The sequence below is a fragment of the Triticum aestivum genome, chromosome 2D, assembly GCF_018294505.1.
Source record: "Triticum aestivum cultivar Chinese Spring chromosome 2D, IWGSC CS RefSeq v2.1, whole genome shotgun sequence".
Classification (NCBI taxonomy): Eukaryota; Viridiplantae; Streptophyta; class Magnoliopsida; order Poales; family Poaceae; genus Triticum; species Triticum aestivum.
Window position 1 is genome coordinate 353,285,075 of NC_057799.1, and position 25,519 is coordinate 353,310,593.

A 25,519-nucleotide genomic window follows, 5' to 3' on the forward strand; every position below is an offset into this window, starting at 1 on the left:
ATGTTTATTATTCATGCTAGAATTGTATTAACCGGGAACATAATACTTGTGTGAATACATAGACAAACAGAGTGTCACTAGTATGCCTCTACTTGACTAGCTCGTTGATCAAAGATGGTTATGTTTCCTAGCCATAGACATGAGTTGTCATTTGATTAACGGGATCACATCATTAGGACAATGATGTGATTGACTTGACCCATTCCGTTAGCTTAGCACACGATCGTTTAGTATTCTGCTATTGCTTTCTTCATGACTTATACATGTTCCTATGACTATGAGATTATACAACTCCCGTTTACCGGAGGAACACTTTGTGTGCTACCAATCGTCACAACGTAACTGGGTGATTATAAAGGTGCTCTATAGGTTTCTCCAAAGGTACTTGTTGGGTTGGCGTATTTCGAGATTAGGATTTGTCACTCCGATTGTCGGAGAGGTATCTCTGGGCCCACTCAGTAATGCACATCACTATAAGCCTTGCAAGCATTGTAACTAATGAGTTAGTTGTGGGATGATGTATTACGGAACGAGTAAAGAGACTTGCCGGTAACGAGATTGAACTAGGTATTGAGATACCGACGATCGAATCTCGGGCAAGTAACATATCGATGACAAAGGGAACAACGTATGTTGTTATGCGGTTTGACCGATAAAGATCTTCGTAGAATATGTGGGAGCCAATATGAGCATCCAGGTTCCGCTATTGGTTATTGACCGGAGACGTGTCTCGGTCATGTCTACATTGTTCTCGAACCCGTAGGGTCCGCACGCTTAAAGTTCGATGACGGTTATATTATGAGTTTATGTCTTTAGATGTACCGAAGGTAGTTCGGAGTCCCGGATGAGATCGGGGACATGACGAGGAGTCTTGAAATGGTCGAGACATGAAGATTGATATATTAGACGACTATATTCGGACACCGGAATGGTTCCGGGGGTTATCGGATATATACCGGAGTACCGGGGGGTTATCGGAACCCCCGGGGGATTAATGGGCCTACATGGGCCTTAGTGGAGAAGAGGAGGGGCGGCCAGGGCAGGCCGCGCGCCCCTCCCCCTCTAGTCCGAATTGGACAAGGAGGGGGGTGCCCCCCTTTCCTTCTTCTTCTCCTCCTCTTTCCCCCCTTCTCCTAATCCAACAAGGAAGGGAGGGAGTCCTACTCCCGGTAGGAGTAGGACTCCTCCTGGCGCGCCCCTCTCCTGGCCGGCCGCCTCTCCCCCCTTGCTCCTTTATATACGGGGGCAGGGGCACCCCAAAGAGACAACAATTGGTCTGTTGATCTTTTAGCCGTGTGCGGTGCCCCCCTCCACCATAGTCGACCTCGATAATACTGTAGCGGTGCTTAGGCGAAGCCCTGGGTCGGTAGAACATCATCATCGTCACCACGCCGTCGTGCTGACGAAACTCCCCCTCAACACTCGGCTGGATCGGAGTTCGAGGGACGTCATCGGGCTGAACGTGTGCTGAACTCGGAGGTGCCGTGCGTTCGGTACTTGATCGGTCGGATCATGAAGACGTACGACTACATTAACCGCGTTGTGCTAACGCTTCCGCTTTCGGTCTACGAGGGTACGTGGACAACACTCTCCCCTCTCGTTGCTATGCATCACCCTGATCTTGCGTGTGCGTAGGATTTTTTTTGAAATTACGACGTTCCCCAATACATATCGCATGTGATGCATCTATCTCTTTGGCTGCATGCATTAATAAGCACCATCGTACGAGGCAAAAATCTAATCAATTCTTCTCGGAAAGAGATAGTGGCCTTGTATAGATACAAATTTTATTTTTGATAGTGGTCTACAAAAATAGAGGGCTACCATGGCGCCAAATTAATAACGTCCCCAAAGATACACAATGTTGAACCAACTACATCTGATAAAACGCTACCACCCACACTACCAATCTCTGACAATATGGGGAACAACCTACCGCCTTTGTGCGAAACACCACCCTCGGCAGGTTGGAGCTCACCCTAGAGCTCGGGTCATTGCAATGACAACACTCCACCTAGTCGAAAAAGGCACTGCTCGACGACGGGTCAACCTTCAGAAAACATCATCACCGCCACCAATGCACAACTACCAGGAGAGCGGAAGGGGTGAGGGCTCCAAGTAAGTGCCTTCAAGAAAGGCATTGCATCGAAGCACCTCGATCGCCCGATCCAAAATGGATCAAGGGATTTCACCTAGAGCATCTGCCTTCGGTAAGGGAATGACACCCAAGAGCATCATGACATTCGGCTCAACCACAACTAGGACATACTTCCACCCCGGCAAGAACTCCCCATTTCCATAACCGTCATCGAGACCATCGTACCATACTCACCGTCGACGCCCATCACCTGCCACATAACCCACTTGGCCATGGTTGTCGACCAACATCCGAGTCGTGACCCCGTGCTTTAGTCTGCCACGACCCTGGCGTCCAGACTTGTCGACCCGACTTCTGAACCCTGCCCCCACACCACCCAAAAATTTGACAAGGCGTCACATTCTGAACCCTACAATGATATCAACATGCGGCATCGGTATGATCTGGCCATGGATAGACCACGTTGTCAACCCACACCACACACCGAAAGGATCTAAGCAGGGACGGGATCCTTGGGGGCGGTGGTCCCCTGACCCACGAGTAGGAATGAGGCGACCACAACACTCCTGACAACGACCACTGCCCTAGGTTGACGCACTTCCAACATCACTGGGGTAAGGGAGAAACATATTTGGTGGCGGCACATCTTGAGCACGGGTTAGGCTTTTGGGTGCCCCCTCCCAGCTAGCGCCCACCCCACGATGCCTCAAGAGTACCCAGGGAAAAGTTGAGGGCCCCGCTACCACTGTCTGCCCACAGTGGGCTTTGCCCTGCGATGTCCGCCAACACAACCAATGGGGGAGAGGTCTCTGGCGGTGTGGATGCGGAACGCCACTCGAGTCACCCTAAGAAAGTGATGCAGGGCCGAGAATATGCTACGCTAAAGCCATGGTACACTACAGTGGGGGAGTAGATTTTAAAAACCTCATTGTTCCAAGTACAACAAACCCGAAAAAAGAAAACATACCTAAACCTAATCCTGACTCTCTCGGGTCACTCCTCTCGGGCGACTCCGGAGGTGCCCCAGCGCCACAAAGGAAACAACATCGCCACTAGCAATACCCTTGCTGCCGCCGGAGGACGCCGTCCAAGAGCGGGTGTAGGATCGAAAGTAGGTCTAGAGGGAGGTGATTAGACTACTTGACCAAATAAAAATCTAGCATTTTCCCAATTTTAGGTCTTGGTAGATTTTAGCAACTTAGCACAAGACAAGCAATCAACCTACACATGCAATTCTAAGAGTATAGCAGCGGAATGTAAATTATTGCATATGTAGGTAAAGGGAAGGGTTTGGAAAGGCAAACGCAATGTAGACACAGAGAACCCACAAAGGGTAACGGTTGCGCGAGTCCACGGAGGGCTCCACCCATGAAGGGTCCACGAAGAAGCAACCTTGTCCATCCCGCCATGGCCATCTCCCACGAAGGACTTGCCTCACTTGGGTAGATCTTCACGAAGTAGGCGATCTCCTTGCCCTTACAAACTCCTTGGTTCAACTCCACAATATTGACGGAGGCTCCCAAGTGACACCTAACCAATCTAGGAGACACCACTCTCCAAAAGGTAATAGATGGTGTGTTGATGATGAACTCCCTGCTCTTGTGCTTCAAATGATAGTCTCCCCAACACCCAACTCTCTCTCACAGATTTGGCTATGGTAGAAAGATAATTTGAATGGAAAGCAAGTTGGGGAAGGTTAGAGATCAAGATTCTTGTGGTTGGATTGGAATGTCTTGGTCTCAACACATGAGTAGGTGGTTCTCTCTCAGAATATGAGTAGTGGAAGTGTAGGCACATCCTGATGGCTCTCTCCTGAATAGAGAAGGGGGTGGACGGGTATATATAGCCTCCACACAAAATCTAACCGTTACACACATTTGACCCAACTCGGTCAGACCGAATAGGTGAACTCGGTGAGACCGATTCAGTTCAAAATGTGAACGTTAGGATTATCGGTGGGACCGACATGATCAACTCGATGGGACCGATGCGCTAGGGTTAGGGCAAAACCTCATCTCGGTGTGACCGATTGCGTGAACTCAGTGAGACCGATTTCAGCAATGAGCAAACAGAAAGTTGGTCAGGCAAACTCGGTGGGACCGATCGCTCCTTTCGGTGGAACCGAAACGTTACGAAAGGAAAACATAGAGTTTGCATTGCGAACTCGGTGGGACCGATCGCTCATTTCGGTGAGACCGAAAAGTTACGAAGGGAAACAAAGAGTTTGCAATCCCATCTCGGTGAGACCGAGATCCCTATCGGCGAGACCGAACTGATTAGGGTTTCTGGCTATGGCTATGTCAAAAGAACTCGGTGGCGTCGGATGAATCAAATTGGTGGGGCCGAGTTTGACTTTAGGTTTAGGACATATTTGGATTTGAGAAAATGTTGAGGGCTTTGGAGCATATCACTAAGCATTTTGAGCAAGTAGACCATTAAGCAACACCTCATCCCCTTTTAATAGTATTGGCTTTTCCTATGGACTCGATGTGATCTTGGATCACTAAAATAGAAATGAAGAGTCTTGAGCTTTTGCCAATATTTGTCCTTAGAATTTTGAGGGGTCCACATCTCTAGTCCATGCCATGCCAATCATTGAACTTTCTAAAATATTCAACTTGAATGGATATTAGTTCAATGAGTTATATGTTGTTATGAATTACCAAAACCACCCGGGGATTAGTTGCACTTTTAATCTCCCCCTTTTTGGTAATTGATGACAACATATAGATCAAAGCTTCAACAGATGATAATAAGAATGAAATATATCGTCGCTTTGAGAAGTATGTGATAAGCAAGAGCTCCCCCTAATTTGTGCATTATTTAAAATTTGTTGTTGAATGCAAATGCACAATCTATTAGGATCATGGGTTACTCTTCCATGTCACATACATCTTGGTGAAGCGCTCAAAATGATAGAATATAAATAGCATGCACTCATCACCAAGGCAAACATGATTGATCATACATAAGTAATAAGATATCATCATTCAAGCACACTCGTTAAAGCATAATATGATCAAACACATGATCATAGGAGTATCTCACACACAAGCACAAATATTGTAGAAAACACACGAACAAAAAACAAGTAGCAAGAGAGACAAATAAAAGCAACACACTCTCTCTCGAAGCCTATGATCTATACACTTTCTCCCCGTTTGGCAACAAGTTACTAAAAAGCTCGAAAATGCATAGTGCTATGCGGCACTCTAAGCACAATCTCCGGGAGCTCTGGTGTGCGAAGATGGCATGGAGAGGATAGCTTCTGCAAAAGCTTCCGATGATGTCTAAGGAACTGGAGGAGGTGCAACTGGAGGGGCAACTGGGGCAGTGGCTGCAGGTGCTGAAGTGGTAGCTCTCGTGTCACTGACTGGCACAGCTGCTGACCTGTGTGCTCTTGGCACTCTCTGAAATGCCTCTGTGGTAGCTCTTCCTCTCCCGTCCTCTGCTTCTTCTTGGAGTTGCTCAACTGCGGTCTGAATCTCTGTGACCTCCTCATCAGCAATATAGTCCTCCTCTTCATAATCTGAGGTTCTCTTCTTCCTTTGCTTAGTTGCAGCCTTAGGCAGATTGCTTGGTGTGCTTATGCTTCCATCATCAGAGCTGCTTGAGGGACTAGTGCCCTCACTAAGATTCTAGTGCTCCTCTGACCTGTTCTGGCTGTCACTCTGGTCTGACATGGCTGAAACTGACCCTATGAACAGATGGGTATAGGTAGAGTAGATGAGCATCACAAAGTACAACTGTTTTGGCAAAAGGAATGACACAAAAACTTAATTTTAGATTTCTATAGAAGGCATTTCGGAGCTACCGATATGACAAACTCGGTGACACTAAAGCAACTTTAGAGTCTAAACATGTGAAATCCGTTAGACCGAGACACAGTTCGGTGACTCCGAGATGCTAGGGTTTCACAGAGAAAGTAAACTCGATCACACCGATTTGTACACTTCGGTCAGACCGAGTAGTACATGTGCAATGGCCTGGGCCAAATCGGTGAGACCGAATTCTTCAAATCGGTCGTCCGAGATGAGTTCGGCAGAAACCTAACCCTAAGTTTTTGGATCAAAACTAATCTAGAGGAAGTTTTGGTTGGATAGAACTATTTCAATCGTGGCAAGAATCATGGCATTGTCCTTAGTGCAAGAATCGGAGTAAAATATTGCACAAGGGGCCGAGTTCATACCCTAACTTGGTGATGAACCCGCAACGGCGACGAAGATTCCCATTGACGGCGGCGGAGACCAGCGGCAGGAGGTCGCTGGCGACGAGGAGACGATCCGGAGACCTCGAGTTGGCAGAGCTGGACAGGCGTGGGCGAAGCGTTTGGAGGAATTTCCAAAATTTCAGCCCGTGGGTATATATATCCAGACACTATCGATGTGACCGAGTGAAACGACTCGGTGGCACCGAGATGCAGAATCGCAAGCAGTTGCTGCAACTCGGTGAGACCGAAAGGTTCAAATCGGTTGCACCGAGATTAAAACCTGGATCAACTTAATGAACTCGGTGTGACCGAATGGGATGGATCGCTCAGACCGAAATGCACTAAGAGGTTTTGGAAGTTAAGCCCTTGACCAATCGGTGGCTCCAAGTGCTCCTTACCCGGAGGGTCCGAATTCGACTTGATCAAACTTTGTGATGTAGCATGAATAGAGTTTGAGACGAGAAAAGCATAGATAGCTAGAGGGAGTACTTAGGAATTCTTGTCCATCCATTTGGCAAAAAAGAAAATCCAAACAATCAAAACAACAAATGGATGTCCTTGAATGGGAAAATATGCAACCAACATGCTCACACAATAAGATAGCAAATGAAATATGTGACAAAACATGCACATACACTCTAGCATCCATCAAGCAATTGGCGATGACTAGGTTATCTATACATGAGTATATTGACTGAGGAGTCAAATGAGAACATTTGATCGTAGGTCATACTCATCGTTTAAGCACAAGTGAGGTTACCACTTTTACATAAAGCATTGTTGTGTTCACACCATTAGAGTTGCTTTGGCTCAATTTTTAGAGCAAAGCTCCCCCTAGATGTGATATCCCCCCCTAAGAGGGAGGAACTAACCTTGGGTTTTGTCGATGATGACTTCATATAGGTGTTGAAGATGTAGATGCTCAATGTTGATGTAGATCATTTGGAGCAATCCTTTGGAGTGAGTTGCACTTTCAATACCTACATGGGTTAGTCCCACAAGGAACAGACAAGGTTATCCATAGACATAGAGTGAAATACATATATGATGTTGTCCATGAAAGCACTAGGTTACCTTGTCCCTTGTCTTATCAACAAGAGGGTTTCTGACTCCTTGAACTAGTGCAAGATGTGGAAGTTGTTTGCACTTGTTCTTGCCAAAATAAATATGAGTGAAGTATGTTGGCGGAGTCACCCTCAAGAACTTTCTAGTTCTTCTTCTTCGGGATCCACATCATCTTGATGGGAATCCTTGGAGTTGTAGTCGTACTTGATGAAATAGAACTTGATGTAGTCTTGGGAACCCACTTGATCAAGGCCTTAGGAGCTTCTTAAAATGCATCAATCTCCTCTTGAAGCTTGTCCTTGCCTTTTTGCTTGTGGTCTTGTGGTGGAAGATCATCTTGAGCTTGTGTTCCCTTGAAAGAGGTGGGGTCATACTTCTCTTGTTGGGGAACAAACTTCATCTTGGGGTATTGATCTTCTTCTCAGTCAACTCCATTGGCATTGAACTTGTGTTCAAAACCAACACCTTGATTCTTCCGGTGCCTTCCTTGCTTGCGTACAATTTCCTCAAATTGCTTACTCCCGGCAAGGCTCTTGTAAACACCTTTCTCTATAATTCCGTTCAATAAGCTATTTTCTTGCTCAAGTGTAACTTGGCTAAGAGAATCATTAGTGGAATCAAGAGAACTACTAGAAGCAACAATATTGGATTTAACATGATTATTGTTACTACTAGAAGAAGAACCTTTCTTGCTCTTGTTGCTAGATTTTACTTGTGGCATGTAGGTAGACAAGAGTAAACGCTTGGCAACGTAATAAGAACTTTTCTTACGAAGATCATCATTAATTGCTTTTAAGAACCCATGCTCTTGCTCTAGATTGAGCTTTTCAAAGCGTAGCTTTTCATGAGTTTTTAAAAGCTCTCGATGATCCTCTATGGTAGTTTCATGAGCTAACTTAAGAGTGTTTAGTTCTTTAGTCATACGCTCAATCTCCTTCTTATCATCGTCATTCGTTTTATCTTGATTAGCATGATTAATAGCAATTTCATCATAGTTTTCATCACTAGAGTTGTCAACAAGTAAATCATCATCACCTAGCAAATCATCTTCATCACTATTGAAATCAACATACTCGGGGTGTGATACCTTGGGGCCTTTAGCCATGAAGCATCTTCCAATCCCTTCATTTGGTGAATCAAATATGTCATAGGAGTTGGATGGCAAAAGTGCAAGACCGGCAACACCTTCATCTTGAGTATGTTCGGGGTCGGAGTGATAGCTTCTCTCGGAGTAGTTGTCGGAGTCGGAGCCGGATACCCATTCACCAACATGAGCTTGATGTCTACGTCTTGTGTAGCTCTTTGATGACTTGTCCTTCCATTCGGAATCCTTGCTTCTGCAAGAGGGTCTTCGTTCATAACGATCATCTCTACTTCTTCTCTCTCTTGGTGGTGATTCCTCTCTGTTGCTTCTCCTTTTAGGTGAGTCTTCTCTTCTCTTGTAGGGAGCCGTACACTCACTAGAGTAGTCCGGGTCTTCCACAATTGTAGCAATTGCGATCACGACTAGAAGATCTTTTGTCATTGTAGGACCTTGACTTGTGACTTCTCTCTTTGCTTCTACTCTTGTAGAACTTGTTGAAGTTCTTCACCATTAGGCTCAATTCTTCATAGACTTGTTTCTCACATGATGATGTAGGAGCATCACATGAAGCTTTGTAAGCACCACTAGATTTGTTGTGAAGCTCTTCCTTATCCTTGAGTGACATGTCATGAGCAACAATTCTACCAATGACTTCAGTTGGCTTGAGATCTTTGTAATTGGGCATCATTTGGATCAATGTGCACACGGTATCATACTTTCCATCCAAGGCTCTTAGAATCTTCTTGATGATGAATCTGTCGGTCATCTCTTCACTTCCTAAGCCGGCAATCTCATTTGTGATGAGAGCAAGCCTAGAGTACATTTCAGCGAAACCTTCACCATCCTTCATTTTGAACTTGTTGATAACCCACAAGTATAGGGGATCGCAACAGTTTTCGAGGGTAGAGTATTCAACCCAAATTTATTGATTCGACACAAGGGGAGCCAAAGAATATTCTCAAGTATTAGCAGCTGAGTTGTCAATTCAACCACATCTGGATAACTTAGTATCTGCAGCAAAGTATTTAGTAGCAAAGTAGTATGGAAGTAACGGTAACGGTAACAAAAGTAATATTTTTGGGTTTTGTAGTGATTGTAACAGTAGCAACGGAAAAGTAAATAAGCGGAGAAAAATATGTGAAAAGCTCGTAGGCATTGGATCGGTGATGGAGAATTATGCCGGATGCGGTTCATCATGTAACAATCATAACATAGGGTGACACAGAACTAGCTCCAATTCATCAATGTAATGTAGGCATGTATTCCGAATATAGTCATACGTGCTTATGGAAAAGAACTTGCATGACATCTTTTGTCCTACCCTCCCGTGGCAGAGGGGTCCTAGCGGAAACTAAGGGATATTAAGGCCTCCTTTTAATAGAGTACTGGACCAAAGCATTAACACATAGTGAATACATGAACTCCTCGAACTATGGTCGTCACCGGGAGTGGTCCCGATTATTGTCACTTCGGGGTTGCCGGATCATAACACATAGTAGGTGACTATAGACTTGCAAGATAGGATCAAGAACTCACATATATTCATGAAAACATAATAGGTTCAGATCTGAAATCATGGCACTCGGGCCCTAGTGACAAGCATTAAGCATAGCAAAGTCATAGCAACATCAATCTCAGAACATAGTAGATACTAGGGATCAAACCCTAACAAAACTAACTCGATTACATGATAAATCTCATCCAACCCATCACCGTCCAGCAAGCCTACGATGGAATTACTCACGCACGGCGGTGAGCATCATGAAATTGGTGATGGAGGATGGTTGATGATGACGACGGCGACTGATTCCCCTCTCCGGAGCCCCGAACGGACTCCAGATCAGCCCTCCCGAGAGAGTTTAGGACTTGGCGGCGGCTCCGTATCGTAAAACGCGATGAGTCTTTCTCTCTGATTTTTTCCCCCGAACACGAATATATGGAGTTGGAGTTGAGGTCGGTGGAGCTCCAGGGGGCCCACGAGGCAGGGGCGCACCCAGGGGCAGGCGCGCCCCCACCCTCGTGGACAGGTGGTGGGCCCCCTGGCCTTGATTCTTTCGCCAATATTTTTAATATTTTCCAAAAATAAGCTCCGTGGAGTTTCAGGTCATTCTGAAAACTTTTGTTTCTGCACATAAATAACACCATGGCAATTATGCTGAAAATAGCGTCAGTCCGGGTTAGTTCCATTCAAATCATGCAAGTTAGAGTCCAAAACAAGGGCAAAAGTGTTTGGAAAAGTAGATACGACGGAGGCGTATCATTTGTCAAGTTGACTTTGAAGCACATCCAATTTGGATTCCTTGACGGAATCGGTACCTTCATGCATATCAACCCATGTATCCCAAATTTCCTTTGCATTCTCAAGGCGGCTGATTTTGTTGAATTCTTCGGGGCACAATACGTTGAAGAGGATATCGCAAGCTTGAGTGTTGTATTGCAACATCTTCAATTCTTTCGCGGTTGCTTCACGATTCGGTTCTCTTCCATCTTCAAAGAATTCACCTTGCAAACCAATGCACACAATATCCCAAACGGCGGGGTTATGTCCAAGAATATGCATTTTCCTCTTATGCTTCCAACTAGCAAAATTTGTACCATCAAAGTAAGGATCTCTACGGTGGTAATTTCCCTCGCTAGACGCCATACTCTCCTAGGTTGTGAAACCAAGGCTATGATCACCAAAGCTATGGAAATCAAGGCAAATGGAGACCAAAGCTCTGATACCACTTGTAGGATCGAAAGTAGGTCTAGAGGGGGGTGATTAGACTACTTGACCAAATAAAAATCTAGCCATTTCCTAATTTTAAGTCTTGGCAGATTTTAGCAACTTAGCACAAGTCAAGCAATCAACCTACACATGCAATTCTAAGAGTATAGCAGCGGAATGTAAATCATTGCATATGTAGGTAAAGGGAAGAGTTTGGAAAGGCAAACGCAATATAGACATGGAGATTTTTGGCGTGGTTCCGATAGGTAGTGCTATCGTACATCCACGTTGGTGGAGACTTCAACCCACAAAGGGTAATGGTTGCGCGAGTCCACGGAGGGCTCCATCCATGAAGGGTCCACGAAGAAGCAACCTTGTCTATACCACCATGGCCATCGCCCACAAAGGACTTGCCTCACCTGGGTAGATCTTCATGAAGTAGGCGATCTCCTTTCCCTTACAAACTCCTTGGTTCAACTCCACAATCTTGACGGAGGCTCCCAAGTGACACCTAACCAATCTAGGAGAAACCACTCTCCAAAAGGTGATAGATGGTGTGTTGATGATGAACTCCTTGCTCTTGTGCTTCAAATGATAGTCTCCCCAACACCCAACTCCCTCTCACAGATTTGGCTATGGTGGAAAGATAATTTGAGTGGAAAGCAACTTGGGGAAGGCTAGAGATCAAGATTCTTGTGCTTGGATTGGAATGTCTTGGTCTCAACACATGAGTAGGTGGTTCTCTCTCAGAAAATGAGTAGTGAAAGTGTATGCACGTTCTGATGTCTCTCTCTTGAATAGAGAAGGGGGTGGACGGGTATATATAGCCTCCACACAAAATCTAACCGTTACACACATTTGACCCAACTCGGCCAGACCGAATAGGTGAACTCGGTGAGACCGATTCAGTTCGAAATGTGAACGTTAGGATTCTCGGTGGGACCGACATGATCAACTCGGTGGGACCGATGCGCTAGGGTTAGGACAAAACCTCATCTCGATGTGACTGATTGCGTGAACTCGGTGAGACCGATTTCAGCAATGAGCAAACAGAGAGTTGGTCAGGCAAACTCTGTGGGACCGATCGCTCCTTTCGGTGGAACCGAAACGTTACAAAAGGAAAACAGAGAGTTTGCATTGCGAACTCGGTGGGACCGATCGCTCATTTCGGTGAGACCGAAAGGTTATGAAGGGAAACAGAGAGTTTGCAATCCCATCTCGGTGAGACCGAGATCCCTATCGGTGAGACCGAACTGATTACTTTCTGGCTATGGCTATGCTAAAAGAACTCGGTGGCGCCGGATCAATCAAATCGGTGGGGCCGAGTTTAACTTTAGGTTTAGGACATATTTGGATTTGAGAAAGTGGTTGAGGGCTTTGGAGCATATCACTAAGCATTTTGAGCAAGTAGACCATTAAGCAACACCTCATCCCCTTTTAACAGTATTGGCTTTTCCTATGGACTCAATGTGATCTTGGATCACTAAAATAAAAATGAAGAGTCTTGAGCTTTTGCCAATATTTGTCCTTAGCATTTTGAGGGGTCCACATCTCTAGTCCATGCCATGCCAATCATTGAACTTTCTGAAATATTCAACTTGAATGGATATTAGTTCAATGAGCTATATGTTGTTATGAATTACCAAAACCACCCGGGGATTAGTTGCACTTTCAGCGGGCGACGACGACCGAGCGCTCTCCTCTTCCTCCTCCGCTTGCCATTAACCTCCCATGGTTGCTCCGCTCCCTCTTCCCCACTCTCACTGCTCAAATCAAATGGCTACGCGTGCCTCGTCTGGGTGGCCTGGCCATAGCTGAACGACACGCGGCTTTGGGTCCTGGACAAGACAGGATTGGTGTGTCACCATCCTCATGGTCACGTGCTCGTGAGGATTGGGGCTGAAGGTTGCTCCCCCTCTAGTGTCAGTTGCGACCGCCCAAATCCAGCAGATCCCATGGTTCCGCACGCTGCTTGCATGGATGGTGTAACAAGTGTTGGTGCGTGGTTGTGTTGTCTGATCTAGATTTGCCGTCAGTTGCCATTTGTGGGGATGGTGCGGGCCACTAGAGCATCCTAAATTAGGATTTTGGCAGTGTTGATGACCTTCCTCCTCTACTAGGATCACAGGCGACAAGCACAAGATGACTTCGATTTGGTGGTGCTTCTTTAGTACCTCTGTTTCAAGCTCGGGGTGAAACCCTAGGTCCGAACCTAGTCGATTGTACCTGACGATGGTGGTGTTTTTGCGTTGTACCTTGTTGAATGCATTGCTTGGAGTTTTCTCATACTTGATCAGGTCGAAAACTCGTGATCCGGCTTCCGGTGGTTGGATCCGGTGACGGCGGCACGCGTCATCCCTTTCCTGTAGGTGTTGCTGTTAGAGAACCTTTATCGTATCATATTCCTTGTGTTGTCACGAATGAGATGGTTGATATGATGGTGGTTGTTTTATTTCGTCGATCACTTCGGGGCATTTTTTCTTCTTCTTTTTTCTCCGCTATGCATATCTTCGGTCTTGTATGACATTGTTATTTGCATTATGTGTATGTGTTGGTGTTGACTGTGTGCATCTTAGTCATGCAGAGACCGGGTGTGTATTTTTTTTCCTTTAGTCCTATATTATGACTCAGTAAAAACGCCTTTATCAGAAGAAAAGAAATGTTCCAAGAGCATGGCACTGATTGTGACTGCTTTGCCGGCTTCCAATTTCTTCTGCCTGCGTGGTTGGCTCCTCCAAGCGTAGGTGGGGCAGCTCACGAGACGTTGAAGTTTTCGCATGCTCGTCTGCGGTCAGGGATTGGTCCTGGAGGATGCGGCTTTCGCTAGGCACCGCCATATTTTACCCGAAAATTGGACTCTGCGGTTTTCCTTTTTTTCTCTCGTTTGTACAGTGAGCCTGAACCCCGGAGAAAATCACTCTGCGACAACCGCAAATGCCTTCAAAAAAAAGCCTGGATGCCAGGCAAGCCGATCGTCGTCATGCAATGCCTGTCAGGCTTATGTCACTGCAGCTGATGATTAACTTAATTAGTGGCTGCTGGGTCGCCAATTTATTTTATTTAAACAAAGGATATATCCACCAACAGCAACGCACTTGTTACTCCAATCATGTACCAGATGTAGGATGGGGCAGTGGCACTACTATCGTAAAGTTTCCATCATTTTCACTCTTCTCAGGTCGTTGCGCAGAGTTTAAGCACATATTTTCACTCTTCTCAGGTCGTTGCACAGAGTTTAAGCACATACTACCAAGCATGGGATCGAGTTTTATAGGGGTAACTTCCGATTTAAAAGATATAGAAAATTCAAAATCAAATGCCCCTCAAATAATGTTTGGGATCGATGCACTCGCACTTGTGTGCCATAAATACCCTCTTGATCGAGGTACTTTTTGTAAAGGTAATATTATTTGATTATCTTAAGGCTCCCAAAAACTAGCCTCCTCGCCGCCACAAAAAACGTTCTTCACTATCCACCGGCCGCCGCCAGAGGAGGCCTTCAAAGGCTGATGGCGGCAGCCGAGCTTCCCACCCCGACGCCCCCATTTTCCCCTCTGCCCCCTACCCTTCTTTCTCTCCTATGCCGCTGGACCGCGCTGCATCTTCAGGCCGGCTGCGGCTCCTCCATTTGATGTTGAGTTGGAGAATATCTTTCGGCTAGTCGTGGCTCCTCCATTGATGCTACGCTGGACGAAATCTCCTCATGGGCGCACGGCCGTTGCAGCGCCGCTCTACGGGCTCGCCTCTCATTTGATCCTGCGCGAGGTCGTCGGATCCCGGGCTACTCCACCCAAAGGGCGGCCCAAGAGTAGCAGACGGAGCAAGCAGTTGAGGATCCAATGCAGCAGCCACAATGCACTGCAGGAAAGCACCGGTGGCCTCGTAATGCGGGGAGCGGCCGGATCTAGCCTCCCAATGTCCGGCAGCTGCGACGACATGTTAGGAACCATGGCTACGGTTTCGGTTCTATCCAGGTTGGGTCCATGTGGCGACTCATAATGGTTGGGCATCGGTTCGGGGCCTCCATCTTGGATACGGCATGTGACAGCGCCCTCCATTGGTGGCTAGAGCGGTGAGATGCAATCTACAACGACAACTTGATGCAAAGGGTATGGTTGTGCAGAGGTGATAGTGGAATTCTAGCCCATCGCATGTAGCTGTTGGGATCGCGAAAAAGCCGTGGTGACAATAAATGATTGACTTTGATTTTGTGGTGCTTCTCGAGCTCCGGGTGAAAAACCTAGGCCCGACGCGATTTGGTTATACCGGGCAGTGGTGATGTTGTGCATCGTTACCTTGTTGAAAGTATTGCTTGGATATGTTCGGACCTGTTTTTCAGAGTGAAAACCTAGATTCGGCTTTCCTGGTTGGATCTGATGACGGCGGCGCCTGAATGTCGATCATATAAGCATGGTGTCAAAAGATGGTTGGTGCGGATATAGTTGTTGATGTAGTTGGTGCATCGCTTCATGTTTTTTTTCTTTTTCCTCGCTTAGGCATAGCTTTGGTCTTATATGACTTTGCTCTTTGTTGGTGTTTTGTGTGTGTTAGTGTTGATTGTGTGTATCCTATTTATGCAGAGGTCGGACGTGTGCTTATTTTGTTTGTATCCGCTTCATGCTTAATTGAGTCAATAAAATTCATCCTTTATTGAAAAATTTGATTATTCTAAAAGAAAGGGATAATGCCAATTTTTTTCTTTTGAGGGAAGGAGGGATAAAGCCAATTTGATGCGATGCGAGCGAGACATTAATATCTCCGTACCAAATTGAAATATTAAAATCAGACAGAGAAGCTTTCAAGACTTCGAACTGACAAGCAGTGGCGCTCCTTCCCTCGTCAACGGCTTTGTCTTCTTCCTTTCTCTCCTTCCCTTCCCCTTCTTCCCCAACCTCCCCTCCCCGTTCTGAATTCCCATCTCCTTCTTGCGTTTGCCTGTATATATCACACACCAAACACCCTTCGGAGGCCGTGAGGTCGGAAGAAAGGGGAGCCACCTTTGACTCCTCTCTCTGCTAGTTCTTGAGGGGATTTCGGGTGGTACCAGAGGATTAATTAGTGGATTTGTATTCTTGGAGATACAAGTTCTTGGAGAGGCTGCTAGTTCTTGGAGAGTTTTTCCTTTTCTTGTCCTTAGAGAGATTCATGCCCAGGAGTTCACCCTGAGGAGCTGGTATTGTTCTGTCTTCTGTCTGAGGGTTAGCGTGAGAGGATCCACCTTTGAGTTGACCGACCAGAATTCTTGAAACAAATTTTGTTGGTTTTTGCGTGGATCGGTCGTTAGGTTCGTTGATGTTTGCTCAGTTCTACTAGTTGCAAGGACGGCTGGGGCACCTTGTGTGGAGAGAATTTTGGTGCTTCTCTCAAGAACCGTTGGGGCAAATTAGCCCCCTCGTTTCTTGATTTCTTGGGGGGGGGGGGGGATTCGATTTGCTTTTCCTCCAGGGTGCTGCCTTCAGTCATTCTTATTTTTTGATAGATTGGATAGTTTATCCTCTGTAAAAGAAAACCACAAGCTTTGACTTTCAATAATTCTTGGGAGTTGGGACTGGGAAGGTTTGGATTGGAAGGGGATATCTATTGGTCCTCCTTTGTGGTGAACTCGATCTAGATTTCTTCTGTTGCCTCAATTTCTTTTGGCACTCCCTGTGCTTTCTTGTGGAGGAGTGTGGCCTGTTTTCTCAAGAATTTGAGAGAAAGGAGGGAACCCAGCATTTTCTAAGAGGCCAATGGCGGTGAGTGGTTCATTTCTACTTTTTCTCATACCAAGTCATATTCTTAGTGCTGGAGAAATCTTTAGTTGTTGGTGTCTTGGTCCCTTGGTCCCTTGGTAAAGCATAATGCATTTTCATTTGATGGAGGGCATATGTGTTATCTCTTTCTTACGTTAGCTAATTAATTAGGCATAGAGGAGCTTCTCATTTAAGCTTAGTTAGGAATATACTCTTATTTGTACCATTTCTTGTTCAGGTTGGAGTAGTATTTTCATGTTTGGGACATGTTTGTGCAAGTTCGGTCTGAGACATTTCTGTCCGGGAACCGCAGGGAGTCATCTATATTGGTCAGCAAATGCTGTTACATGTGGATACAATCATCCTGGCCTAGTTAACACAAAATACTAAAATCAAATTTTTGGGCTTGAGCCAGATTAGTGGCATAACCTATACTGATTTGAATTGCCAACTAGCTTATGCAAACTTCTTCCTAATGCAATTCGGTTAGCATCCATCATGAAATACATAGTTCTTTTGTATGAGCATCTATCAGTTGATATCATTGCTGAAATTTTCCAGCATATACATTTTAAGAATTTCAGTTCTAGTTCTAGTTACTGTAGAACTAATAATAATCTCATGTGTATACTTGTTAAGTCCTCAGCATAGTTTTTTAAGGGGAAATCCTCAGCGTAGCTGCAACGTTCGGAAAGATTTATTTGTATTTGTCAAAATGGTAATGGCTGATAACCGGTGGATTGATCATGGTACTCCTGAAAACGATGCCAAGATGTATACTAATTATATCATGTTGTTTAAACAGCAACCACGCATTCCTGCATTTGGGGACTGGGAGAACAGCGAGGACGTCCCTTACACACAGAAGTTCGAGGGCGCACGGAAGAACAAGAAAACAGGTGTTTACTCCAATCCAAATGAGCCAGGACATCAGCAGCCTGACCCCCCTCGCAAGTCACCGCTGAACCCATCAGCATATACACCTGAGCCACGAGAACAGGCTCCCAGGACTCCACTCCATGGAAGAAGGCCTGGAGCCGATCCCCATCACCGCGAACCCGTGCCACGACGGCACACAAATCCTCCGCGGGAGCAAGGGGGCAACGGTGGCAGCACTCCCAGAAGCCCTTACAGAAATGCTGCAGGGTCTGCTTCACCGATGCAGTCAAACAGTTCAGCAAAGCCGAGGAACAGGGCAGCTGGAATGCACACTCCAGAGAGGAGGCCTTCGTCCGAAGCGCAGGGCCAGCACACTCCTGGAAGGGGCAGAACGAGGCAGAGCAACCAAAGCTACAATGTACTACCACATTCTATTCCTTTGTTTCTCTTCTTTCTTATTGGTCTGGGAATATATGTGTCTGGACTTTGGAGATAATGAGCTGTTTGTTTTTGCATTGCTGAACCCAGCCTGACGATGAAGTGGCTGTCCCACCATTTGGTGAGTGGGATGAGGCGAACGCGGCATCAGGCGAAAAGTATACGGGTATCTTCAACAGGGTGAGGGATGATAAACTATCGCCCGACTCTTCTGCCAGGCAGCAGTCATCTGGCAATCGCAAAGACGAAAATAAGGTGCAACAGGTATGTAAAAGCAACTCTTTTGAGTAAGCTGTCCTCAGCATCTGCTACCATCGGTTTGCTTATCTTTGCTTGACTTCAGAATTTCGACTGCATACCACTTATGCAAATTGGAAAAAAATATATCATGAATGCATTTTCGTTAGGGAATTGGTAGCTTTATTACTATCATGTAGTGTATACATGGCAAAATAAAATAGGAATAAACAATTTGGTAATAGAGTTCTGTGGCCGTCAGCAAGACAGCAGGCAATTATGTTTGTATTCTTATCACAATTTCTTGCAGCACATCTAGCAGAACAAAAATGTCTACAAAATGTGCGAGTGCTACTTGAATAAATTGATCAAGTACCACAAAACAGCCCAGTCACATGATGTTAAACCTCATCCTCACTCTAAACAATGGGTACTTCACGCATAAGTATTGCAATGATGATTCATAATGACCTTTTAATCCACTATACACTAGGTCGCTAGCAGATGAAATAGTAACCTTTTGTGAAAAAAAATCTTTAATGAATAAATAGTGTTGCTGTTGTTTTTTGCAGGGGATAAATAGTGTTGTTAGCAACTTTAATGTGTATGGTACAGCCAAATTCTTACACAATTTATCATACTTAATATGCACACTTGTTATACTAGTAAAAAAATGATAATATCTTGTGCAATCTGCTTTATTTGTATTGGTTATTACGGCCTTATGGGTGATCTCAATAATGCTATCAGTGATGTCATTATTGGATCACCACTTTTTGCATAAAGGCAAAAAAATGTGTTTGTATCTTTCTAGTGGACAGTATGCTCAGCACAAATAGCATTATCTGTTTCTATTTCATTTGCCACCTGATATTTCAAAGACATTTTTTTCGTTGACTGAACTTTCCCTCTTTTCTCCAGACATGTCCTTGCTGCATACTTTGACAAGATGGGGATACAATCACAGAGAGTTCTGATAAACTTCCTGGGTTACTTGTGGAACAAATTGTCGTTCTTGTGAAGAATTTGTCACCAAACTATATATTCATGTATACTTTTCAATGCTTATTAGTCATTACTATTGGTGTGGGTGTGTACCTATGATTGCATTGCTCTACAATTTATGTTCTATGCTTATTTGGAACATATATATGATGCCATTGAGATGTGTGGATTGTGAAGTATGTATGCCGTGAGCAGTTTTCTGTGTTCTTTTTTCTTTTCCATACCCCTCCCTCGCTGGAATCAGGTTCCATTACCACAATGATAACGGAACAGAAACGAGAAGTTTGCACATTGTTGGGAGCGAGATTATATGTATATCTGATCGGTTGCGCTGTACTTCATTACGGTTGCACTAAAATTAAGTACAAAATTCTTGTAGGTTGTATTAAACCCCCTGAGTTAACCCCGTATGTTCGTTCCCTCGCCAAATGGATACCGCTGTTTAAATTTTTTATGTCGGTTTTGTTTACAAGAGCATAGAAGTCCGAAAAAAGTTTGTCCGTACCCCACTGTTTCTATTTGAGCTACTGCTGAAGACTGATTTTAAACTTGCTGAATACCATCAAGTTTTCTAAAGAGCTTCTTGTGGAGAAAAAGTTAACAAGATTATGAGATTTTTTTGATAACAAAAAACATTTGGTATGGTTAGCATTTTACATAAATTAAGAACCTAAATTGCCATAAAAAAGGAGAATAACGGAATTTGAACTATCCCCAGAAACAGGTATATAATTAATCCAGAGTATAATGGGAACAGTTGTATACATTTATATACCTTCTTTGGACAAAAAATTTACATACTTACTGATGCTTTACACATAAGCTAATCTGGTAACATGTTGCGCCAGTGGGTAAAACATTATCAGATTCAAAAATTTGATTTCTGTTGAAGAATCTGTTGCTGTAGGTATTGCCTCGACAATTAGAATCTACTTTGCTCACCACTGGATGGCACCCTGTTCTGCAATTCTCCTTGCATAGGCAGGAGTGGCTGCTGGGGGTAGCTATCTTAGCTTCCTTATCGGCAGGGAGCGGCTGAAGAGCTCCTCGACCTCGGTCGCCTCCAAGTTCAGCTGATCCAAAATTTCCATCTCCTCTTTGCTCAAACCCTGAAAGAAGTTCATCACATCCTGTTTGACCTCCATGATGCCATCTGCCAACCTCTTAACCAGTGTCTCCTCCTCCCTCTCCAGCTCCTTGACCTCTCCCTCGATCTCCCCTTCGATCTCCTTTACCTCATCAACGATGAGCTTCTCCCCTTTCTCAACAGTCCTCTCGATTCTATCGGCAAGAGGAGGCTCGGCACCACAGGTGTTGTCTGTCCTGATAAATGTGGAGAAGTCCTGCCCTACGCTTTTCGCAGCCCTTTCTAGCTCGGGGACTATTGTCTCAGGTAATTCCTTGCTTCTTGTGTACACAACAGCGCCACCATATCCATCCCATGCGTCATTTCTTCCACGGTAGTATACAAATATGTAGTCATCGTCCTTGTTCTCTATTTTCGATGAGAGAATGTACCTACAGCAAACAAATGTTCAGCTGATAGACTCGAGTACTACAGCAATGGTATAATTTCAGAGTGTGGTGGGGACTTGGGAGGGATATACCAGTCATCTTGATAGTGCAGGTACTCGTTGTCATGGTTATACAATATTGCTGGTTGTGAGGGATCCTGCACGAACCGCTGCACGGCCCCCCTGGTGAAGAAGCCGGAGTCGGGGGTGGGAATTCTCCATGCCAAATTTGCAATAAGTCTGTCTCCCTCGAGACGAAACTCGTGAAGCTGGCAATCGAACGTGTCAAAAGTAGGATTTAGGCCACTTGAAATGTACCACTTGCCTCTAAAATCTGCCATGTTGAAGTTCTTGACAAGGGCAGATGGATCAGGGACGGGGAACTCCCCAACATCAGACTTTTTGGGGACACATTTTTTGCGTGAAACGGCGCACTCGTTGAATTCATCGACCACGCTGTTCTCGAACAGATCGCCACATTTGATCTATGGGATGACAAAGCACAAGAAAATGTTAACTTTTTTCCGAGACATGGAGCTGGATCCATGGTTCTGGAACACTGAATTACCTGGCATTCAGTCTCGTCAGGTCGATTGTTGCATGTATTTAAGCATGCCACATTTGCTGCACATGATGGGTTGGCTATGCATTTTGCCAGCTCGATCCTGAAATTGTTATCATTTTGGTTTAAGTGCGGAAAACATGAACATAACAGATCTGCATAACTTAATTGTTCTTTCTAGTATGGAAACAAGAAATTTGGGTTGAATTCAACAGAATAAACCGTATTGCGACATATTCCGGCTTGTGTAGGGTCACACCTGCATTCCTTGAGCAGGCAAGTGCATGTCTTGAGAGCATCAGTGGCACCGGCAGAAGGGACTAGCAGAACCACACATGCCGCCAGCCCTGTCACCGAGACCAGTTGCAGTTTGCTCCAGCTCTTGATGGCATTGAAAACATCTGGTACTTGAAGCAATGTGTGTACCTTAATCTGTCAAATGCAAAAGAGAAACAAAATCATGTTGCTTTGTTTGTTTGTTTCCTTAATAAAAAAAGGGAAACGGAAAAGCATCATGCCTGTCTCAGCAGCATAACAAGAAGGGAAGCAAACTTGTTATTATCAAGAAACGAGCAATCAGCAATCACCTCGGACAATCGAGCGGTGCTTATTTGCAGGTGATCGGTCCTCCATAGGCTAGCCCTGACGCAACACCGGTGGAAGCTGAGGCCGGTGCGGCTCCTGCTGGCTGCACCTCTGGAGCCGGGACCGTGGAGAACGCTGGAGGAGGAGCCTTCGGCTGGGAAGACGTGTTTAAAGCACTGCCGCGACAACATTTGCGCAGCAGTCTGCGTATCCAGAGAAAAATTTAAATTTCAGTATGCCAGAAAACACACTGCAAAGAACCTACGTGCATCAGACTGGACGATAATGAAACATAAAATTACAATTCTGAAGACAAGATCCCTCATCTGTTCCATAAACAATTGGTTACGTTTTAGTGCTGGAGATTGCACAAGAACAACTAACTCTACCACTGGTCATTTTCAGAAATAGCAAGAAGAAGAAAAAGTCCCCAACTCAGGCGGTAAGCCCGGAGCCAAGGAATCAAGCACTTATCCAAACCAGATTTCTTTCCGGGAGAAAAAAGAAATCCACGGCCAATCGAATCACTCCCAAAATTAAGCTCGCCTGCGAAAGTAGGAGATGCGGAAATGGCAAGAGAAGGCAGGCGAGAGGGCGGCGGGGAGAGGAGGCCGAGAAAGAACCTGAGCCGCCGCCGCCGTGACGCCGAACAGAGCGTAGGAGACGGAGATTGGGATAGTGTGGATGGATGGATAACACGGTGAGGCAAGCTTGGCTATGCGAAGAAGCGCGCGGGAGCGGGTGGGAATGGAGTGGAGAGACGTGGCCGACGTGTGCCGCGGAGCACCAGAGGCACAGGCCGGGTGGAGCTCCGATCCGATAAGCGCAAGCGGGTCTGTCAGATCCCAAGATCGATCAGGAACGATGTTTTTTCTCTCTCGAATACACACAGCATGCTTATCATATCATAGTATTAAAAAGAGAAAATGGAAACAGAGACCAGTGTAAAAGCTAGGATTTGGAAAAGTGCACAACACCTAATACGGGTGTGGCTATATATATATATATATATATATATATATATATATATATATATATATATATATATATATATATATATATATAGTGTTACTATTCATCATCCAGGGTGCAGAATAAATTATTCTTCACCCGAGGTAATCTTACGATCATTTCATAATTAAATTACGTTTGGAATTCAAATAGTTACATTCTTATTGATTCACTACGTAAAATTTGGCATAAAAAATAAAAATATAGGGCATAAGACAAGAAAATTTGCAGTTTATGTGTATTTTACACTATGTTTTTACGTTTGTAATTTTACATAACATAAAATATTTTTTACGACGATTATATATTTTCTTACGGTCTCTTTTTACGTCAGAAATAAGACAAAACTTACTAAACGTAAAATTACGATGCATTGATGGTAAAATAAAGGGGGGTGAAGAATAACTATTCCTCGCCCAGGGTGACGACATGTACAAATACAGGCTACAAAGATATACACAGAAACTACTTATAAACATTATCTAACACCCTCCCTCAATCTTAATTATGGGTTGAAGTACAAAGTAAGTTAAAATTGCGCCTACAACCTTCAAACTGTGGTTGTGGAAGTGGTTTCGTAAAGATGGCAGCAAATTGATCTTTAGAGGAGATGAACTTGATATGAAGAAGATTCTCTGCAACACGTTCCCTCACAAAGTGATAGTCAACTTCTATGTGCTTCGTACGAGCATGAAAAACTGGATTAGATAAAAGATACGTCGCGCCAATATTATCAAACCAAAGAACTGGTGGCTGCTCTTGAGAGACTCCCAACTCTCTCAACAGAGACTGTACCCAAATAAGCTCAGTTGTGGCATTGGCAACTGCCTTGTACTCTGCTTCAGTGCTACTCCGAGATACTGTTACCTGCTTGCACGCACTCCAGGCGATCAAGTTGCGACCAAAGAAGACAACATAGCCCCCCGTTGGTCACCGTTCATCCAGGCTCCCAGCCCAATCTGCATCAGAGAACGCCGAGAGAGCACTCGAGGAGGTAGACCGAAGATGCAAGCCATAGGAGACAGGATGAGAGATGTAACGCAGTATACGCTTCGCAACTGACCAGTGTGAAGTCTGAGGAGCATGAAGATACTGGCACACACGGTTGACCGCATAGGAGATGTCCGGTCGTGTGATAGTCAAGTACTGCAAACCACCAACAATATTGCGGTACTCTGTAGCATCATCAGAAGGAAGCAGGCACCATCCAAGGCCGAGAACCGACCAGTCGTAGACATAGGGGTGGTAGCATGCTTGCATTGCAACATACTAGCATGTCGCAGTAAGTCCAGCAGGGGACTGTGAAACCTCCAGACCAAGGAAGCAATGAAGAGCACCCAGATCCTTGACAGCAAAATGACCACCCAGAGCAGACAGCAGACGACCAGCGGCATTCACTGAGGAGCTGATAAAAATAATGTCATCAACATAAACCAGCAGGTACATAGTAACCTCAGGGCGATGGAGCGGGAACATAGACATGTCAGCAGTGGACGGAACAAACCCAAGACGTCGAAGAACCGAGCCAAGTCGGGCATGCCATGCACGAGGAGCCTGCTTAAGTCCATAAAGCACATTAACAAGACGAAACAAATGATGTGGACGAGCAGGATCAACAAAACCTGGAGGTTGCCGCATGTAAACCTCTTCCTCCAGGACCCCATGGAGAAAATCATTCTAAACATCAAGCTGACGCAGATACCACCCTTTGGCAACAACCAAGGACAGAAGCAGACGAATGGTGGTAGGTTTGACAACTGGACTGAAGGTATCCTCATAATTAATACCATATCGTTGTTTAAACCCTTTGGCCACCAACTGTGCCTTGTATTGCTCAATAGAACCATCAGCATGTTTCTTTACCTTAAACACGCACTTGGAGTCAATGATGTTGACACCAGACACAGGAGGAACCAAACGCCAAGTATCATTCCTCTGTAGTGCCTGAAACTCCTGCTCGATGGTACTATGCCAATGAGGAATCTGAAGAGCCGCCTGAAAATGCCGAGGCTCAGTAGTGGGGTCAGCATCTGTCTGTGCCATACACGCCGCATCCCATGCAACCGTGCCGTCAGTGCGCTCCTTCGGCCGAACAATACCACTCCGACTGCGCGTACGAGGACGCAGAATAGCGGTAGGCGGTGGAAGTGGCGGCGGAGACAGAGTGGATGAAGATGGCAATGACGACGCAGACCGCTCTCTAGGTGCAGAGTCGGTCGTGCCAGGCGACCAACATGGCGAGGAAGGCGTGGACGCCGGCCCAGCAACCGCGGGCGGGGACGCTGGCTCAGCCCCCGCGACAAAGGCTGGTGCGGGCAAAGCTGGCTCGACTAGCTCGACCGGCTCAGCCGGCTCGGCCAGCGCGTGGCCAGCCCCATGCGGGACCGAGGTG

The 25,519-nt window shown here is 45.5% G+C and overlaps 2 protein-coding genes across 3 annotated transcripts; one reads left to right on the top strand and one right to left on the bottom strand.

Moving 5' to 3' along the window:
- Positions 1-16,583: 16,583 nt before the first annotated feature.
- Positions 16,584-19,634, top strand: LOC123053119 (RPM1-interacting protein 4). 2 transcript variants are annotated; one of them, XM_044476521.1, is made up of 5 exons: positions 16,584-16,899; positions 17,536-17,614; positions 17,702-18,193; positions 18,304-18,477; positions 19,372-19,634. In XM_044476521.1, the coding sequence occupies exons 2-5, from the start codon at positions 17,612-17,614 to the stop codon at positions 19,393-19,395; spliced, it is 693 nt and encodes a 230-aa protein (XP_044332456.1). In that variant the 5' UTR covers positions 16,584-16,899; positions 17,536-17,611; the 3' UTR covers positions 19,396-19,634. The 2 variants fall into 2 exon arrangements, with proteins under 2 accessions (XP_044332456.1, XP_044332454.1); XM_044476519.1 differs by lacking the exon at positions 17,536-17,614 and having other exon boundaries at positions 16,587-16,899.
- Positions 19,635-20,157: 523 nt separating this feature from the next.
- On the bottom strand, positions 20,158-23,004 carry LOC123053120 (violaxanthin de-epoxidase, chloroplastic). Its single transcript, XM_044476522.1, has 6 exons — positions 22,740-23,004; positions 22,119-22,319; positions 21,791-21,963; positions 21,538-21,634; positions 21,063-21,454; positions 20,158-20,973 (listed from the first exon to the last, which is right to left on the bottom strand). Exons 2-6 carry the CDS (start codon positions 22,305-22,307, stop codon positions 20,460-20,462), a joined length of 1,365 nt encoding a protein of 454 aa, XP_044332457.1. The 5' UTR covers positions 22,308-22,319; positions 22,740-23,004; the 3' UTR covers positions 20,158-20,459.
- Between the last annotated feature and the right edge of the window lie 2,515 nt (positions 23,005-25,519).

Excerpts from the sequence above, each read along its gene's own strand:
- LOC123053119 (XM_044476519.1), top strand. Across the intron at positions 18,194-18,303 it reads AGAGCAACCAAAGCTACAAT|CCTGACGATGAAGTGGCTGT; the intron begins GTACTACCACAT and ends TGCTGAACCCAG. Across the intron at positions 18,478-19,371 it reads ACGAAAATAAGGTGCAACAG|ACATGTCCTTGCTGCATACT; the intron begins GTATGTAAAAGC and ends TCTTTTCTCCAG.
- LOC123053120 (XM_044476522.1), bottom strand. The coding sequence starts at position 22,307 with ATGTTGTCGCGGCAGTGCTTTAAACACGTCTTCCCAGCCGAAGGCTCC. Across the intron at positions 21,964-22,118 it reads GCACCGCTCGATTGTCCGAG|ATTAAGGTACACACATTGCT; the intron begins GTGATTGCTGAT and ends TGCATTTGACAG. Across the intron at positions 21,455-21,537 it reads CTGACGAGACTGAATGCCAG|ATCAAATGTGGCGATCTGTT; the intron begins GTAATTCAGTGT and ends GTCATCCCATAG.